This window comes from Mustela nigripes, chromosome 2, assembly GCF_022355385.1.
Source record: "Mustela nigripes isolate SB6536 chromosome 2, MUSNIG.SB6536, whole genome shotgun sequence".
Classification (NCBI taxonomy): Eukaryota; Metazoa; Chordata; class Mammalia; order Carnivora; family Mustelidae; genus Mustela; species Mustela nigripes.
In genome coordinates this window covers 99,683,585-99,702,612 of record NC_081558.1, presented here as the reverse complement: position 1 = coordinate 99,702,612, position 19,028 = coordinate 99,683,585, and the positions used below count along the sequence as shown (strand labels likewise).

General features: G+C 44.8%; 1 protein-coding gene across 16 annotated transcripts in view; it reads right to left on the bottom strand.

The window, feature by feature from the left end:
* The window catches only part of KALRN (kalirin RhoGEF kinase), a 656,868-nt gene that overhangs the window by 420,150 nt on the left and 217,690 nt on the right, over window positions 1–19,028 (bottom strand). For all 16 annotated transcript variants that reach the window (XM_059391106.1, XM_059391108.1, XM_059391110.1 and 13 more), the window contains exons 4-5: window positions 9,901–10,093; window positions 8,983–9,495 (exon numbers count right to left, since the gene is read on the bottom strand). In XM_059391106.1, the coding sequence (XP_059247089.1) occupies window positions 8,983–9,495; window positions 9,901–10,093 (706 nt within the window). The remainder of the gene's footprint in view (window positions 1–8,982; window positions 9,496–9,900; window positions 10,094–19,028) is intronic.

Below are 19,028 nucleotides of genomic sequence, written 5' to 3'. Positions count from 1 at the left end.
AAGCCAGGTGAAAAGCCAAAGCTTTTTCTAGAAGCAGTTGCTGGGTCTTCTGGCCTTTTCTCTTTCTGCTCTCCCGAGGAGGCCTGAAACACATGGAGCCCTCCCTTAGTTCCACGCAAAGAAGGAAGCAGTACCACTAAAGGAAAGAGAAACAATAGTTTCAGAGAAAATGGAAGCAAAAAGAGTGGGGTGAGTGTGGGCTGAAAAGGGTACAAGCACAAGGAGGAGAAAGGTCCCAAATAGGAAAGGAAAGAGAGGGGTCCAGGGGAGTAAGATAGAAGATGAAGGGAAGGAAGGAAGCTGCATTCTGCAAAGTAAAATGCCTTGATAAAGGTCCCTACTGTAGAGACTCAACTTGTTTTTCCACTTAATAACGTGTACCTGAATGTCTTTTTGTTCTTCCAAAAATGGTACTTAAGACATTCCCTCCAGTTCCCCTACTGGGGCAGAGCTGACAGTTTACCTTTCTTCTTGGGCCACCCCCACAGTCTCCCCACTACATACTAGCCACCCCCCAAACCCTAACTCCTGACCAGTAAGCAAGAGAGACTTAGATATCTACCTGGACTCTAACCACTGGAGTGGGCACTATTTCTGTGCCATCCTTTTCTTACAAGTATCAGGAACCCCATCAGTGCTAAGCCTGATTTTCCCTAAGCTTCCCTACATGATTCCCCCTGCCAGGGCTTGGGTGGGAGACAGGGTTCCCAGCACCTAGCAGAGGACCTGGCACATGGGAGACACTCAACGTCCGCTTACAAATGAGTAAATCAATGATTCTCAGTTACTTCCTGGGGCTTTACATAACGCCTGCCTCTGATCAGAGCCTTCTCCTTCAAGCTCACCTAAATTGGTACAGGCAGAATCAGTGTGACAACCTGGATTTTGGAAACATTATTAACATAGTATCCCCATTCTCAGTTCTAAGGAATCACTGTGGGGTCCACACGTTCTGTAGGGTCCATTCCTAAGTAGAGGCTGCATATGCAGTCTATTCACATATGGCTGTCTGGTCTTGCCCCTTGCAGCCCACGTGGACGATCTGGGAGGGACTGAAGTCCTCCTGATTCCTATACCCCCACTCTGAGTTCCTTCCAGGTCTGCCTTTTCTTATCTGCTCTCCACACCCACAGGTCAACAAGCCTTCTGCAGGCCTGTGACCGCCACATACAGCAGGGCTGAAAGCAGAGGAGAGGGAGAAAGGATGGGAGGAGGAGAAAAACAGCTTTGGGAGAGCACACTCACACATGCAGCCTGCAGAACACCGTGACTTGGATTATTTTTGGAATCTAATGTTTCTAATGTTCAAGGGGAGGAAATGAGAAAAAGTAAGTAGAGATTCCCAGGACCAGCAGGCTGGAAATAATACAGGACACTGTGTCCTGTGTAGGGGCGGGATGCAGACACACTTCCTCACCCTGAGCCCAGTAAGTCGGGCGTGCGGGGGCCATGGTTTAGGCCCCAGGAGGAGGGAGGGCAGGAACAAGAGGGCACCAAAGCCTTTCTCTAAAAACAGCAGGAAATTACAAACTGCCAAGTAAAGACCTTGCCCTCTGGCTGCCCCAAGGTTGCAGCTCTTTGAAGCCACCCTCCCAACAAGAAGGGTCAGGGGACTGAACCACAGAGACTGGTGGGCACGCATCCTGGAGTCCTGTCTGGGGCTTGCTCTTTGACTACAGCAGTGGTGAGAACCCCTACCCTCCATTCCCCCCCAGCCCCTCAGGCCATCTCCTAGGTTGCTGGCTGGTCTGTGGGCCTTTTCTCCTGCAGGGCAAGGTCAGCGCGCGCGCGCGCGCGCGCGTGTGTGTGTGTGTGTGTGTGTGTGTGTGTGTGTGTGTGTGTACACGCGTGCACGTGCGCATGTGTGTTGGAGGAGGGGGTGGAGCTTCCTACCTGCCCCCTGAGCTCTCTCCCAGGCACACTGCCCAACCTCACTGAGTCTCAGCTCTCCCTCTATGAAATGATGCCCTATTCACCCCTGCCTGGCCTGCCCACATAGTAGTAGCAGACCAAATGATGTACCACCAACTGTAGGACTCTGGGTGGGTCTCTACTCTGGGTCAAAGTTTTCTGTATAAAAGGAAGGGCTGGACCACAAAACCTCTAAGGTCAGGGGTGTGAGAACACTTGAAAAACCGACATTCAAAAAAAATATTCTGTATTATAATTGCTACAATGGTACTTCAGTTTGACAAATGAGTGTGGAGTCACGCTCACTGCTGGCTTGGGGGCGTGGGGGTTGCAAGTGTGGCGAGGAGAAGCAGCAGTGGGCCAGTGTCTGACAGGAAGAAGAGGCAGGGGAATCTCTCCACAAGTGGTCCTACTGGTTCTCATCACTCCAGGCGGAATGCAACTTATGGGTCTTGCTTTGGGCCCTGGGGTATGATCAAAACTGTTTATACCTTGCAGGAAACAGCAGTGGATACTTTTCCCAGGGACAGGGCATCCTGGGGATGTCCTGAATTGCTAATGTGGTTAACAGGACATACAAAGAGGGAAACACAATAAGCACGTAACCCTTAGCACAGAGCCCTGCTACCTGCCACAATGCCTTTCACCCAGTGGGCCCCACAAATATTTTCTCATGGTAACATGAAAGTCACATGATTTTGTTTGCACAGACCTCCAAGAAAATAAAAATGCATAGATGTGTTTCTTGGATGGACTGTAGGGAGTGTTTCTGCATGCATGCAGGAGAATAAGACAAACACACTGAGTTATAATGCAAAGCAGAAGGTGACAAGAGTCTCAGATATAGAAGGTGTATGGGGAGGGGCAATCCCACCTCCTGGGGGAATCACTCTCCTCTGTGATTGTTTTCCCAGAGACCTTTCCTGTGGCAGTTCCCCCAACCTGAAACCATCAGCTATGACCCCCATTTGACCTAGGAGCTCTTCTTTGTACCTCAGCCAAGGGCATCACACAACCTAGTGATCTTTGGCCCCTGCAAACGTACATTCTAACTGCTGACTTCTTGCAAAACTCAATTCTTGATTTTGTTTGATTTAGGGATCACTGAAAATTATCTAGAGCAAGTCCAGTTGGAAGACAGCGTCAGTGACACTCTGCATGGTCTTGGCAGGCCCCCAATGACTGAAGAGGAAGGCATGACTGAACCAGCACGGGGGGAGGGAAGGGAAGCCCAGAGCCGGCATCTCCACACACCACCCCTTTTGATTCTCTTAACAAGCCTGGGCAGCTTGGAAGTCTTTTTTTTTTTTTTTTTTTTTTTTAAAGCAAGACAAGGGCTCAACAGATGATGGTTCTATTTGCTGAGAAAAACTTATATTCCATCACTAAACAAGGTGACAACCTTGAAGACAGAAAAGCCTACTGTAGATTTTTAGGGAGAATGAATAGCAAAAAGGCAAAAATTGTTACAGGATTGCTGAGCTATGAAGAGGCTTAGATATCATTAGTATGGCAAGCCTGTAAGAAGAAGTGGCAGGCATGTTTGGCCAGGGTGGGTGGGCTCTTTATCAAACTTAATCAATCTGGAGATTCCTTTTTTTTTTTTTAAGATTTTATTTATTCATTTGAGAGAGAGATTGAGATAGAGCATGAGTGGGTGGGGGAGGGGCAGAGGGAGAAGCAGCTGAGCAGGGAGCCCAATACCGGCTCTATCCTAGGGCCCCTGTATCATGACCTAAGCCAAAGGCAGATGCTCAACTGAGCCCCCCCGGTACCCCTCAGTCTGGAGATTCGGACATATGCCCTGACAACCCTGAGTTCTACCACCACCACCACCCCGGCCTCTGACATGACCACGCACATGTCCTGCCACGTGACTTCTCCCATTCAAAGACATTCTCACAAAGACAAAGTATTGTTCATGAGGACAGTGTGATGTAGAAGTAGGAGAAAAATCATAAGACACTGAGCTAGCCCAAATTCTCCATCCTCATTTTTTGTGGGAATGTAATTGGAGGTCAGAGAAGAAAGATGTGCCTAAGGTCTCCCAACTAGCAGAGTGGCCTCTCAGAACAAATCTGAATCCCTGTACAACTGTTTTTGCCCAGACATGGCACCCTTAGGTGTGCAAGGAATTCTGGCACACAGGAATGAATATGCAGGAAGGCATTCAGAATTTGGCTCTCCAAAGCATGTTTTGCCACAGGCAGCGTGGTGAGGCTAGTCTCCTTGAAGTAACACTGATGGTCTCCCGTGAGCACACACCTTGGTCATGGAGGAGGTGGTTACCTAGATACCTTCCCGACTAAAGGACTGGTCTGGAGCACATTCCAAGCACAGTTTTACACATGGAACAGCCCTGTGCTGCATGAACCAATAATGAGCATGAGTCCAACACTGGAAGCCCTACCAAGTAGCCCCATCCACAGAAAGGATAGACTTCTTTCTGGAATGACTTTGGGCAAGACTAGAGCATGGGCCTCCTAGGTGGACATCAGGATTAATTCAGGAACAGAGTAGGTGAAGGTTTCTGTATCAGGTAAGTCCGCTGTACACTAGAGCCCTTCAAGGCACTTCTTTCCCACGAAGACTGGAAGACGGTGGGCTTCTGCACGCCGCAAGGTGGATGGTGCAGCAGCTTCCTGATGTTCTGATACACGTCACTGCCATTGGCACATTGCTGGGCATTGTGAGGTCACAATGGCTGTCATCAGGACAACAAGGCTGGGTTCCTCACACTGTGTGGAAGGGAGACTTTCCGATCTCAAGGTCTTTTCCAGCTCTGTCATTCTGAGATGCACCCAGGCACCCAGGAAAGATGGGGTGGGGTTGGGGGGCAGCTTGGAAGGATCCTCCATGGAAGCAACAAGAGGACGAGGAACAAGTCTACTGTACCTTCATAGCACAAACTGCCCCTGCTGGGGAGAAGGCCTCCCTTCTCTCTGGCAGTGGGACGTGACTGCAGGGCAGACACCCCCATCCCACAGGGTCCTGGGTGGCTTTGGGGGCAAGTGGCTGTGAGACAGGTCTGCAAAGAGAACCATACCCTGCACCCGCTAATGCAGAGTGGCCCAGCTGTGGTCAGGCAGTGCAGTGGAGGACGGGACTGTGAGTCAGACTGGAGGGCACAGGACTGAGGCGCCATGCATCTGACAAGATGAATCAAGTGCTATTTGAATCACCTCTCAGTTGCCCAGTTCTCCCACAGCTTGCTCATTGAGGGTTTCCTACCATTCCTGAGCTGCAGCATTATTTCCCTCCTCTCTAAAAACTCCCCAGCTATAGAGGCTGTGCCTAGAGCAGGAGGTGCACACAGCAGACATAACTAATAATAACTAGGAGTTTGTGACAGCTTGCTGTCCCAGGGCACAAATTCTAGCCTACTTATCTTTATCCCAGTGCCTTGTTTGGGGCTCATGACAGCTGCTCAACAGCAGTTTATTAAATGAATGGGTGGCCTTCCTTATGAATTATCTGTGGAAGTGTCCCTCCTCCAGAAATGTTTAATTGGCAGAGAAAATGGCTCCCTCCCCACCCTACCCCCAAGATGAGGAAGAGTCATTTCAGAGGTCAGAGGAAGGTGGGAGGGAGAGATGGCTTCACTCTCCAAGGCCAGCTGGTAGATGGGGAGCAACACCTCTTATTCAAGCCCTTGGAAAACAAGCCCTCACCCCCACAGGGCCAAAGGGGATACTCTGCACTCACCCCCCTCACAAAAATAGTAGCTAGGCGGTTACCAGTCTCCTCAGTTTGCTGAGAGTTTCCCAGATCTGGAAATGCAGGCCTCCAACAAGCCTCCCACCAGAAAGGAGACTAAGTGGCTCATGTAGTAACTATTTCCTCACACTCTTGTTTAGATGTGGATCCGTGCACACAACCCTTACCCCAAACTGCCAGCCTCCTCACCCCCCTTCAAAAACACCAAATAAGTCAAGGGCTGAGGCACTTGGTTCTGCACAGATATTTCAAATCAATCTTGATGCAACTTAAAAGGACTGTTTTTCTCTCTTGCCCCACACCCAGCACATTTTCTGTGGCAGCTCAAGCCTGAGCCATGTTTTCATCACTGACTCAATATCAAAATATTCCTGGGCTGCCCTTTTCCATCCTCCCTTCACTGCCCCTGTTTCATTTTTTATATTCTCTCCCCTTCCTTTCTACACACACCAACATACCACACACATACCACACACACACACAAACTTTTTACGGTGTGAACACACCATGGGATATGGATCCTAAACTTAGAGTCCTGCATAGAAATGAGGATTGTGTATTATTGGATGGGGGAAAAAAATATGCCTTGATTTTCACTAGCCTCAAACTGAAATACAGCATTCCCTTCAATTCTGAATGTAGGCAGCAAACTACATTAATGTCAGCAATATTCATGCCTCTGACATCAATAGAAAAACACACATGTTGCCCTGAAAGGCAGTTATAAGACTTCAAATAGAGCTTGCTATTTAGCATGTTCCTAAACAAGTATTAAAGTTACTGTTATTTTTTAAAATGGAGTCACTGTACTTCAGTAATTATTTTACATGCCTATATATTCATTACTTTGTATCCATAGCACAGAAGGGTTAAGATCCCCTGCTGTCCAGAGAGGATTAGAAGGTGGGCTTGGAGAGAGTCCCCAGGGGGCTCTGAGGCAGTGCTCAGTGGTAGCATGAGGCACCCACCCTGGGAGTAGATGGCTAGCAGGGCTGCTGGGCCAGAGTTTGGGTGGACTTCTGAGACAGACCACTACATGCTCTGTCTAACCCACAGTGCAACTTTGGGCAAGACACTTCATCTCTTGGAGCTTCCAGCGCCTATCAGTATCCATTCTGAGTTTTCTTCAACTGTGAAATGGGGACAATAATACACCATAAGAATCTATGAGCATGAATTGAGAAGATATATGTGTGGCAGAAACGACTACTTGGTTGACTGGTGCTTGGCTGACTCTAGAAGGTCAGCTTTCACTACCTGGGGATTTCTGAAGCCTGGGTGTTTTGTTTTGTTCTGCTTTGTTTCTGAGAGAGGCACTATCTGCCCTATGATGGCTTCCCATAATCTTGAGCTTCAGAGACGCAGTGAAATGCTTCCAACAGAACACTTCTAGGCAGACCTGAGTCCCCTGCCTCCCCTTCTGGCCCTGGTTCTTTGAAACAGGCACCTGAGCTAGACTGCAAAGTAGATCTCCTGCCCCGGAGGAGAAGAGACCACAAATAAAAAGGAGATGTCCAGACCTTTCGAATATTGGACACAGAAGCCAAAGTAATGGCCTCTGGCTTCACAGAGCAGCTGCTTCTGCCCTGGTGTCTCTCCTCATGTGCTGAGCAGTGACAGGGATTCTGTAGTCCGAGGCGCCCTTCCCAGGGTAGGGCAGGACAGGACTGGATCTTGGCTGCCAGGCCACTGGCAAGGAAGGCCAGCGGGAGACCTTGCAATACCTAAGTTTGTGCAAGAAACCCCTCTACATGTCCCTTCCCAAAACTGGCTTCCAGGATGTTCAAGAGTTCCTTTGTGGAAAGCGGCTATGCAGTCTTTAAAAATCACACGTATTGATTTTCATCTGCTTACGAACTATGAAGATTAGAAAGTACAAAAAATAGCGAAATTAAATCAACCATAAGCCTGGCCCCTTGAAATCAAAACAATTAGCACTGTGGTGAGTTTTTTCCCATTTATACCTACGTTGGCATTCTCACATAAATTGGGATCATAATTCTATACAGTTTTGTAGCCTGATTTCATTACTTAAAAATACCTAGAGACATTTTTAATACAGGCTCTTAAAAGACACAAAACCATTATATCAAACACTGTAAAACTCACAGGTGACTGAGACGTCATGGTATCACCAAGAGTAGTGTTGTGCATTTAAATATAAATTCTCCCCAGAAATCCGATAGAAGGAAAACTCATTACACTCTTCTTAAAGTGCCTATTATGTATGAAGTCAACTCTCTCCTTTAGCTTGGAGAGAATCTAGAGAAGACACTTTTGTGTCTTCGGCAAAGAGGCACGCTCTATTTTTCTTTTTCACCTTCTCATATGTCCCCTGATAAGGGGAAAGCTTTGAAAATTCACTGCTGGGAAAATGGGGTCTTGCTAGAGAAGCTACTCAGCAGCTGAGGAAAAACCTCCAGAAAGAAGTGGTATGGAAGGAAGAGCCCTGAACTTCAAAGGGAAGAAAGCGGGATTCATGTGTCAAGTCTGCCATTACAGCCCTAAGATCAAAGAGCACCCGTTTCCCTGCCTGTCAGCAGAGACACCACCACCCATCTCCAAGGATCAAAGGGCTGCACAGATTAAATAAGACGCCGCCTGTGAAAGTGCTTTGTCAATGGTAAAAGAAACTGCAGGACAATAATCACTAAGTCGCAACAGTATTATTATTTTTGTTGCTGAGCTGGCTTGGTCCACTCACTGCACGCCCTGGCAGGGGCAGTGTGCAATAGTGCAGAAGTGTGGACTATGGAGCTGCCTGGCACTGCTCAGGTTGGCCGTTATTTACCTTGCCAGGTTATTCATCTGTAAAATGGGAAAATAACAATACACCTATCTCCTAAGACTCTTGAGATGATTAAACTGCGTTAATTTACACGTGGTGCTTAGGACACTACCTGGAACATAATAAACACTATATAAGGGGAGCTTTAAAGTCAGTGATCAATGACCAAATATATGATTGAAATAGATCAGCCAAAACCAGTAGGCACGTTTTCCTTTTTTTTTTTTTTTTTTTTTTTTTGAAAGAGAGACAGAGAGAGAGCATGCACAAGCCAGGTGGGGAAAGGTAGGGAGGGGCAGAGGGAGAGGGAGAATCTCAGGCAGGCTCCATGTTCAGCATGGAGTCCCACGGGGGCTCAATCCCACAACCTGGAGATCACAATCTGAGCTGACATCAAGAGTAAGTCACTCAACGACTGAGCCACCCAGGTACCCCCAGCAGGCACATTTTTTTAAAGCTTTCCACAAAAGTATTAATCAGGAAGTAGGACTAGCAGCCCAAGTTTCCCTCCAAAGCTACGTGCCCCCTCTCCCAAGTGCCGCTTGGTCCAGCAGCTCCCTTCCTACCTTCTCGGCATCCTGCTCAAAAAGCCGCAGCTGGAAGCACTGGTCCAGCTTGAGCTTGCGCACGTGCCACATCTGGTGCAGGTGCTGCCGGGTGGAGTGCAGCTTGTCCAGGAGGCTGGTGATCTTGGGCACCAGGCTCTGGAAATCGGCGCTGCCCGGGATACAGTTGCGTCCAGAGAACCCATCACTGCAGCGGATACACTGCAGCAGCCGCTGCCCCTCCCGGTCCAGCTCCTCCACGGGGGCCTTCAGCACCTTCTTCTTGAGCTGCGTGTGCTCATCAATGAGCCGCCGCGAGCCTTCCACGTCCACAGGGAACTCCTTCCGGGCCAGCATCTCCTGCAGGTCCTCGAGGCGGGACAGCAGGTGCACGGCGCTGTTGAAGAACTCCTCCAGGGAGAGTCGCAGCTCAATCCACTCCTCATGGTTGTAGTCCAGGGAGCCATCGAACTCCTCGGTTAGCTGGGAAGGGTCCACCAGCTTCGTGAGGCCCTCCACGGACACCATGCTTGTCTGTGAGGGGCAGACAGAGAGAGGGGGACTCAATGATGTGGGGGAAGGCAGGGTAGAGGTAGGCAGAAGGTAGAAAGTCAAGGGCAAAGGCTGAGATCCATCCACACATTAATGACCACAGCCTGCCTCAGAAAGGGCATGTATGAGAGCACACAGCCCGTGGGGCGGGAGCCGCCAGCTGGCCAAGGTCAACATTACAATGGACTGGCTAAGAGTCCAGGACAATCTCTTGGGCCTCTTACTCCTTCCAAGACTCACTGATAAGGCCACAATAGCCAAGGAATCCTGAAACATCAGCTCCTGCCATGCAGCATATCATAGGATAGGTGGAAAAGCAGAAGCAAGAAATGTGTGGGTAGCAGAAGGGGAAGTGAAAGAGGGAGCTATGAGAGAGGTCTGGCTCACCTCAAAGATGAACTTGGAGCTGCCAAAGTTGGTCTTCTGCTTCTGCCAGAAGTTGTCGGGTTTGATGATGAGGGCCACATGGATCTCGGCTGGAAAGGCTTCCTGCAGTGTCTTGAGAAGAGGCTTGATGAGGTCCCACTTGGAGCCCCGCATGTCGATGATGACGGTGAAGCCACGTTTGCACACGTCCTCGCTGTGGGGAGGTCAAAGGTCAGGCATGGTCACTCTGGGTGGCTGAGACTTTAGGGAACACAGTCAAAAAACACCCAGAAACCCACTTTCCTTTTAATCTAGACTACCCCTCCAATTTCACACCATGTCTCCTGGCTGCCTTCCAATCCAACTCAAAATGCACTGCCCCAGAAAACTGTTGCAGATCAACCCCATCTGAGCAAGGGCATTCTGACTTCTCCAAGTACTTAGCAAGTTCTCAGCTTTCCCTACAGTCAATTGTACTTGTTTTGATGGGTACTGTTCAAGGGTTCCTAATTGTGTTTTACTTTTTTGTCTCATTTTCTTGCTCCTGGCATGAATCCTGCTTTCCCCATTTGAATGCAAGCTCCCTAAAGACAAGGACCCTACTGCCCTTAAATGTGAGATGGAAAGTCTTTGGTATGAGTTCTGCTCTTTCCTATGCCCAGATCAATGACAGACACTGGTATGCTTTACCACTGAACCCAAACTGGGCCAAAAAAATCTTTTTCCATAAAGGGCTCCAGGCTGAGAGAGGAGCAAGATGGTGAAGGAGTAGGAGACCTAAATATCATCAGGTCCCAAGAGTTTAGCTAGATAGGTATCAAACCACTCTAAACTCCTACAAACTCAACAGGAGATAGAAGAGAAGAAGAGCAGCAATTTCAGGAACAAAAAATTGACCACTTTCCAGAAGGTAGGACGGGCAGAGAAGTGAATCCAAAGCCACAGGAAGATTGACTGCGGGGGTAGGGGCCAGCTCCCAGCAAGCAGCAGAGCAGGGGAACACAAAATTGGAACTTTTAGAAGTCTGCTACGAGGAGGGACATAGCTCCAGTGACTAAGTGGGGGGTAGGTAGGGGTGGTAGAATCCTCACAGGTCTCAGGACCTTCAGGGTCACAGAAAGACCAGGGGTGTCTGAGTGTGGCAGAGCTTCCAGGTATCGGAGTAGGGAAGCCAGCTACAGAGATGGAGCCGAGGAATGAGCTTTCAGCTCGGGGTTGCCATAAACCATGATACAAGGCAAAGTCAGACCACTGCTTTTCGATCAGGGACTCCACAAGTGGCAGATCTGGAGAGACACCCTCGTTCGTCCACCAGGAGGACTGGCACAGGAGCACACTTCAGGAATCTGCTGGGTTTGGAGACTTCAAAAGGGGCCGTGTGCCAGAGACAGAAATGCTCAGTCACAGGCAAGGTGAGCATGGAGTGCGGCCGGAGACCTGGGAGACAGGAGGGATTGACTGAGGAGTGGGGTCCTGAGCTCTTGGCTCCTCTGGGGCTAGAGATTGGGATGCTGCCATCTTCATTCCCATCCTCCAAAGCTGTATGGAAAGCATTCAGGAAACAAAAGCTCCCAAGATGAACCCGAGCAGATTACTTAGCCTGGCCCCTGGCCAGGGTGGTGCAATTCCGCCTTGGGCAAAGACATTTAAGAATCACTACAACAGGCCCCTCCCCCAGAAGATCAGCAAGAACATCCAGCCAAGACCAAGTTCACTTATCAGTGAGAACTGCAGAACTCCAGAGCTAGGGGAAAGCAACACATAGCATTTATGACTTTTTCCTTATGTTAGTCTTTGAAGTTAAATTTTTTTAATTTTATTTTTTTCTTATTCTATTTTTTTATTTTTCCTCTTTCCTATTTCAACGTTCTTCAACTACTTTACATTTTCAATACCCCTTTAAAAACCCTTTTTAATTTTCATTGTTATAGTCATATTTTATCTCTTCATTGTATTTAACCTTATTTTTTGTATACATATAGGGTTTTTTCCTTTAAAATCTTGGGATACAATTTCTTCTAATAGATCAAAATATACCCTAAATCTAGTGCATGGCTTTCTTCTAGTCTCCAGCCTGATCACATTCTTTCCTCTTTTTAAAATTTGTTTTCAACCACTTCTTATCAATTCCTTTTTTAGAATATTTTTAAATTCTCATCTTTACAGTCATATTCCATCCTTTCATCATGTTTACCCTTATTGTTGTATATATATGTTTTTCTTTCTTTAAAATTTGCGAGGAAGTTTCTTCTAACAGAACAAAATACATCCAAAATCAAGTGTGTGGCTCCATTCTATTCACCAGTCATGTATATATATATTTTCCCCCTATTTTCTCCCCTTCCCCACCCCCCATTTTGGGTTTCTTCCCGATTTATTAGTGTATATGTTTCTCGGGTCATTGCTACCCTCTTAGTATTTTGTTCTCTCATTCATCTATTCTTACCTGGATAAAATGACAAGGCAGAAAAACTCACCTCAAAAAAAGAACAAGAGGCAGTACCAAAGGCTAGGGACCTAATCAATACGGACATTAGTAAGATGTTAGATCTAGATTTCAGAATGACAATTATCAAGGTGCTAGCCAGACCCGCAAAAAGCATGGAAGATACCAAAGAATCCCTTTCTGGAGAAATAAAATCCCATTCTGGAGAAATGAACTAAAATCTAATCAAGTTGAAATTTTAAAAAGCTATTAATGAGGTACAATCAAGAATGGAGGCTCTTACTGCTAGGATAAATGAGGCAGAAGAGAGAATTAGTGATATAGAAGACCAAATTATGGAGAATAAAGAAGCTGAGCAAAAGATAGACAAATGACTACTGGACCATGAGGGGAGAATTCGAGAGATAAGTGATACCATAAGATAAAACAATATTAGAATAATTGGTATCCCAGAAGAAGAAAAGAGAGAGGGGGGGGCAGCAAGTATATTGGAGCAAATTATAGAAGATAATTTCCTTAATTTGGCAAAGTGAACAAGCATCAAAATCCAGGAGGCACAGAGAATCCCCCTCAAAATCAATAAAAATATGTCCACACCCTGTCATCTAGTAATAAAACTTACAAGTCTCAGTGACAAAGAGAAAATCCTGAAAGCAGCTTGGGACAAGAGGTCTGTAGCATACAATGGTAGAAATATTACATTGGCAGCAGACTTATCCACAGAGACCTGGCAGGCCAGAAAGAACTGACATGATATATTCAGAGCATTAAATGAGAAGAATATTATATCCAGCTAGGGTGTCATTGAAAATAGAATCAGAGACAAAAAGCTTCCAGGACAAACAAAAACAAAAAGAATTTGCAAACACCAAACCAGCCCTACAGGAAATATTGAAAGGTGTCCTCTAAGCAAAGAGAGAGCCTAAAACTAACCAACCAGAAAGGAGCAGAGACAATATACAGTAACATTCAACTTACCGGCAATACAATGGCATGAAATTCATATCTTTCAATAGTTACCCTGAATGTAAATGGACTAAATGCTCCAATAAAAAGACACAGGGTAACAGAAAGGATTTAAAAAAAAAAAAACCAAGACCCATCGATACACTGTCTGCAAGAAACTCATTTTAGATCCAAAGACACCTCCATATTTAAAGTGAGGGGGTAGAAAACAATTTACCATGCTAATGGACATCAAAAGAAAGCTGGAGTGGCAATCCTTACATCAGACAAATTAGATTTAAAGCCAAAAACTCTAATAAGAGATGAGGAAGGATACTATATCATACTTAAAGGGTCTGCCCAACAAGAAGATCTAACAATTTAAAATATCTCTGCCCCTAACATGGGAGCAGCCAATTATATAAAGCAATTAATAACAAAATCAAAGAAACACATCAGCAATAATACAACAATGGTAGGGGACTTTAACATCCCCCTCACTGAAATGGACAGATTATCTAAGCAAAAGATCAACAGGGAAATAAAGGCTTCAAATGACACACTGGACCAGATGGACATCACAAATATATTTAGAACATTCCATCCCCAAACAACAGAATACACATTCTTCTCTAGTGCACATGGAACATTCTCCAGAATAGATCACATCCTGGGTCATAAATCAAGTCTCAACTGGTACCAAAAGATTGGGATCATTCTCTGCATATTTTCAGACCACAATGCTCTGAAACTAGAACTCAAGCACAGGAGGAAAGTTGGAAATACTCAAATACATGGAGGCTAAAGAACATTCTACTTAGGAATGAATGGGTCAACCAGGAAATTAAAGAAGAATTTTAAAAATTCATGGAAACAAATGAAAATGAAAACACAACTGTTCAAAATCTTTGGGATACAGCAAAAGCGTTCCTGAGGGGAAAGTATATAGCAATACAAGCCTTTCTCAAGAAACAAGAAAGGTCTCAAGTATACAACCTAAACCTATTTCTAAAGAAGCTGGAGAAAGAAGAGCAAAGGAAGCCTAAATCCAGAAGAAGAGAAATAATAAATATCAGAGCAGAAATCAGTGAAACAGAAGCCAGAAGTACAGTAGAACAAATCAATGAAACTAGGAGCTGATTCTTTGAAAGAATGAGTAAGATTGATGGGGCACCTGGGTGTCTCAGTGGGTTAAAGCCTCTACCTTCAGCTCAGGTCATGATCCCTGGGTCCTGGGATTGAGCCCCACATAGGGCTCTCTGCTCAGCAGGGAGCCTGCTTCCTTCTCTGTGCCTTTTTCTCTGCCTACTTGTGATCTCTGTCTGTCAAATAAACAAATAAAATCTTTTTAAAAAATTGATAAACTCCTAGCCGGACTTATCAAAAAGAAAAGAGAAAGGACTCAAATTAATAAAATCATGAATGAAAGAGGAGAGATCACAACCAACATCAAAGAAATACAAAAAATTATAAGAATATATTATGAACAACTATACACCAGCAAATTTTACAATCAGGAAGAAATGATGCATTCCTAGAGACATATAAACTACCAAAACTGAGCCAGGAAGAAATAGAAAACCTGAACAGACCCATAACCAGTAAGGAGATTGAAGCAGTCATCAAAAATCTCCCAAAAAACAAGAGCCCAGGGCCAGATGGCTTCCCAGGGGAATTCTACCAAACATTTGAAGAAGAATTAATACCTATTCTCCTGAAACTCTTCCAAAAAATAGAAATGGAAGAAAAACTCCCAAACCCATTTTATAAGGCCAGAATTACCTTGATCCAAAAGCCAGACAAAGACCCCATCAAAAAGGAGAATTACAGACTGATATCCTTGATGAACAGGGATGCAAAAATTCTCACCAAAATACTAGCCAATAGGATCCAACAATACATCAAAAGGACTATTCACCACAGCCAAGTGGGATTTATTCCTGGGCTGCAAGATTGGTCCAACACCCACAAATAAATCAATGTGATACAATACACTAATAAAAGAAAGACCAAGAACCATATGATACTCTCAATAGATGCTGAAAAAGCATTTGACAAAGTACAGCATTCTTTCTTGATCAAAACTCTTCCCAGCGTAGGGATAGAGTGTACAGACCTCAATATCATCAAAGCCATCTATGAAAAACCCACAGAGAGTATCATTCTCAATGGGGAAAACCTGTGAGCTTCTCTCCTAAAGTCAGGAAACTGGCAGGAATGTCTACTCTCACCACTGCTATTCAACATAGTACTAGAAGTCCTAGCCTCAGCAATCAGACAACAAAAAGAAATAAAAGGCATCCAAATTGCCAAAGAAGAAGTCAAAATCTCACTCTTTGCATATGATATGATATGTTATGTGGAAAACCCAAAGACTCCACACCAAAACTGCTAGAACTCATACAGGAATTCAGTAAAGTATCTGGATATTAAAAATAATTGCACAGAAATCAGTTGCATTTCTATACACCAAGAGCAAGACAGAAAAAAGAGAAATTCAAAGTCGATCCCATTTACAATTACACCCAAAACCATAAGATACCTAGGAATAAAGCTAACCAAAGAGGCAAAGAATCCATACTCAGAGAACTATAGAATACTCATGAAAGAAATTGAGAAAGACACAAAGAAATGGAAAAATGTTCCATGTTCATGGATTGGAAGAACAAATATTGTGAAAATGTCTACACTACCTAAAGCAATCTATACATTTAATGCAATCCCTATCAAAATCCCATCCATTTTTTTCAAAGAAATGGAACAAATAATCCTAAAATTTATACCGAACAAGAAAAGACCCTGAATAGCCAGAGGAATGTTGAAAAAGAAAACCAAAGTTGGTGGCAATACAATCCAGACTTCAAACTCTATTACAAAGCTGTAATCATCAACACTGTATGGTACTGGCACAAAAACAGACATAGATCAATGGAACAGAATAGAAAGCCCAGAAATGGACCCTCAACTCTATGGCCAACTAATCTTCAACAAAGCAGGAAAGAATGGGCAATGGACAAAAGACAGTCTCTTCAACAAATGGTGTTGGGAAAATTGGAAGCCACATGCAGAAGAATGAAACTGGACCATTTCCTTCCACCACACACAAAAGCAGACTCAAAATGTATGAAAGGCCTCAATGTGAGACAGGAATCCATCAAAATCCTTGAGGAGAACACAGACAGCAACCTCTTTGACCTCAACCACAGCAAATTCTTCCTAGAAACATCGCCAAAGGCAAGGAAAGCAAGGGCAAAAATGAACTATTGGGACTTCACCAAGATCAAAAGTTTTTGCACAGCAAAGGAAACAGTCACCAAACCAAAAACAACTGACAGAATAACTAGCTAAGAAGATATTCACAAATGATGTATCAGATAAAGGGCTAATATCCAAAATCTGCAAAGAACTTAACAAACTCAACACCCAAAGAACAAATAATCCAATCAAGAAATGGGCAGAAGACATGAACAGACACTTCAGCAAAGGAGACATCCAAATGGCCAAAAGACCCATGAAAAAGTGCTCAACATCACTCATCATCAGGGAAATACAAATCAATACTGCAGTGAGATAACACCTCACACCAGTCAGAATGGCTAAAATGAACAAGTCAGGAAATGACAGAAGTTGGGCAGGATGTGGAGAAAGGGGAGCCCTCCTACACTGCTGGTGGGAATGCAAGCTGGTGCAGCCATTCTAGAAAACAGTATGGAGATTCCTCAAAAAGTTGAAAATAGAGTTGCCCTACAACCCAGCAATCACACTACTGGGTATTTACCCTAAAGATACAAATGTAGGGCACCTGGGTGGCTCAGTGGGTTAGGCTTCTGCCTTCGGCTCAGGTCATGATCTCAGGGTCCTGGGATTGAGCCCCACATCCGGCTCTCTGCTCAGCAAAGAGCCTGCTTCCCCCCCCTCTCTGTCTATCTCTGCCTACTTGTGATCTCTCTCTCTCTCTGTCAAATGAATAAACAAAATCTTTAAAGAAAAAAAAAAAAGATTCGGGCGCCTGGGTGGCTCAGTGCGTTAGGCCGCTGCCTTCGGCTCAGGTCATGATCTCGGGGTCCTGAGATCGAGTCCCGCATCGGGCTCTCTGCTCGGCGGGGAGCCTGCTTCTCTCTCTCTCTCTGCCTGCCTCTCCTTCTACTTGTGATTTCTCTCTGTCAAATAAATAAATAAAATCTTTAAAAAAAAAAAAAAAAAAGATTCAAATGTAGTGATCCGAAGGGGCACATGCACCAAATGTTTATAGCAGCAATGTCCACAGTAGCCAAACCATGGAAAGAACCTAGATGTCCATCAACAGATGAACAGATAAAGAAGATGTGGTGTATATATACAATGGAATACTATGCAGCCATCAAAACCCCAGAAATCTTGCCATTTGCAACAACATGGATGGAACTAGAGGGTATTATGCTAAGTGAAATAAGTTAATCAGAGAAAGACAATTATACGATCTTTCTGATATGAGGAATTTGAGAGGCAGGGCAGGGGGTCGTGGGAAGCAGGGAGGGAAAAAATGAAACAAGCTGGGATTGGGAGGGAGACAAACCATAAAAGACTCATAATCTCACAAAACAAACTGAGGGTTGCTGGGGGGTAGGGGAGGGACAGAGTGGCTGGGTTATGGACATTGTGGGGGGTATGTGTTATGGTGAGTGCTGTGAATTGTCTAAGACTGATGATTCTCATACCTGTACCCCTGGGGCAAATAATACATAATAAGAAATTTAAATTTTTAAATTAAAAAAAGGGGGGCTCAAGGCTGATTCTATCAGTTGATTACCAATGGTACAATGGTACACAAAGCATTGATATGTTATCAATGCTTTGTGTACCATTTATTATATTTAAAATGTGTAACTTATAGTTCAAACTGTGTATCAATTTTTTAAAAAATCAGGTTGCTGAGTTGTGCTATGTGTTCTTAGATGGCCAAGGGTGGAACATGGATATAGTCCAGTTTTCTCATGTACTTCCATTACACCAGCTTGGTGTAAAAAGACATGTCTCGGTAAGCTAAGAGAGGGGAAATTACTCTTGAAATCAAGGCCAGATGAAGTGACAGTGACTATCTTGAAAACCAAAAAGTAGTCAGGCTAAGTGATTCAAGATGTTGCCATACAACTTATTAAGTAGCAACATTTATTTCAGCACTTGGACTTCAACTGTAACTCCTAAGAAATGAGTGGGGGGGAAATGCAGGTCAAAATAGTTATGTCAGTTTGAAAGAAATTCTGTTTTGGGAGTTGGGGTCTTTCCTCCCAATGTCCTTAGTTTTTTTAACCTATGTATCTATTCTAGAACTCAAAAGAAATTTTGGTTAATTCAAATTTTTATATAAATACTGGTACAGTATTATCTTAGGATGTTTTATTTAGTTTCTTATTTCCCAGATAGCACTTGCTTAAACTACTGTGCATGCTGGGTGACCCACGGATGTGTCCCACCATCCATCAATCATTTAGAGCTATTGGAGTTAAGACCACAATTGGAGGATTTAGGCCACAAAAGGAAACAAAGCCCCTTTTCAGGCTTCATTCTCAAATATCAGCCAGCGATGAGAATGTCAGACTGGTGAAGAGACCACAGCCCGTGATTGTGTGACTGTCTCAAGAATACAGCAGCTTACTTAGGCTTCCCAGTTAGAAAACTTCCTGGGCAAGGAGACTCTTTCCATTTCTTGTTACTGATACAAAAGACTAGACTCAACATGAGAGAAAGGCTGAGTCTTTTGTTCCTCCTCAAATCCTGC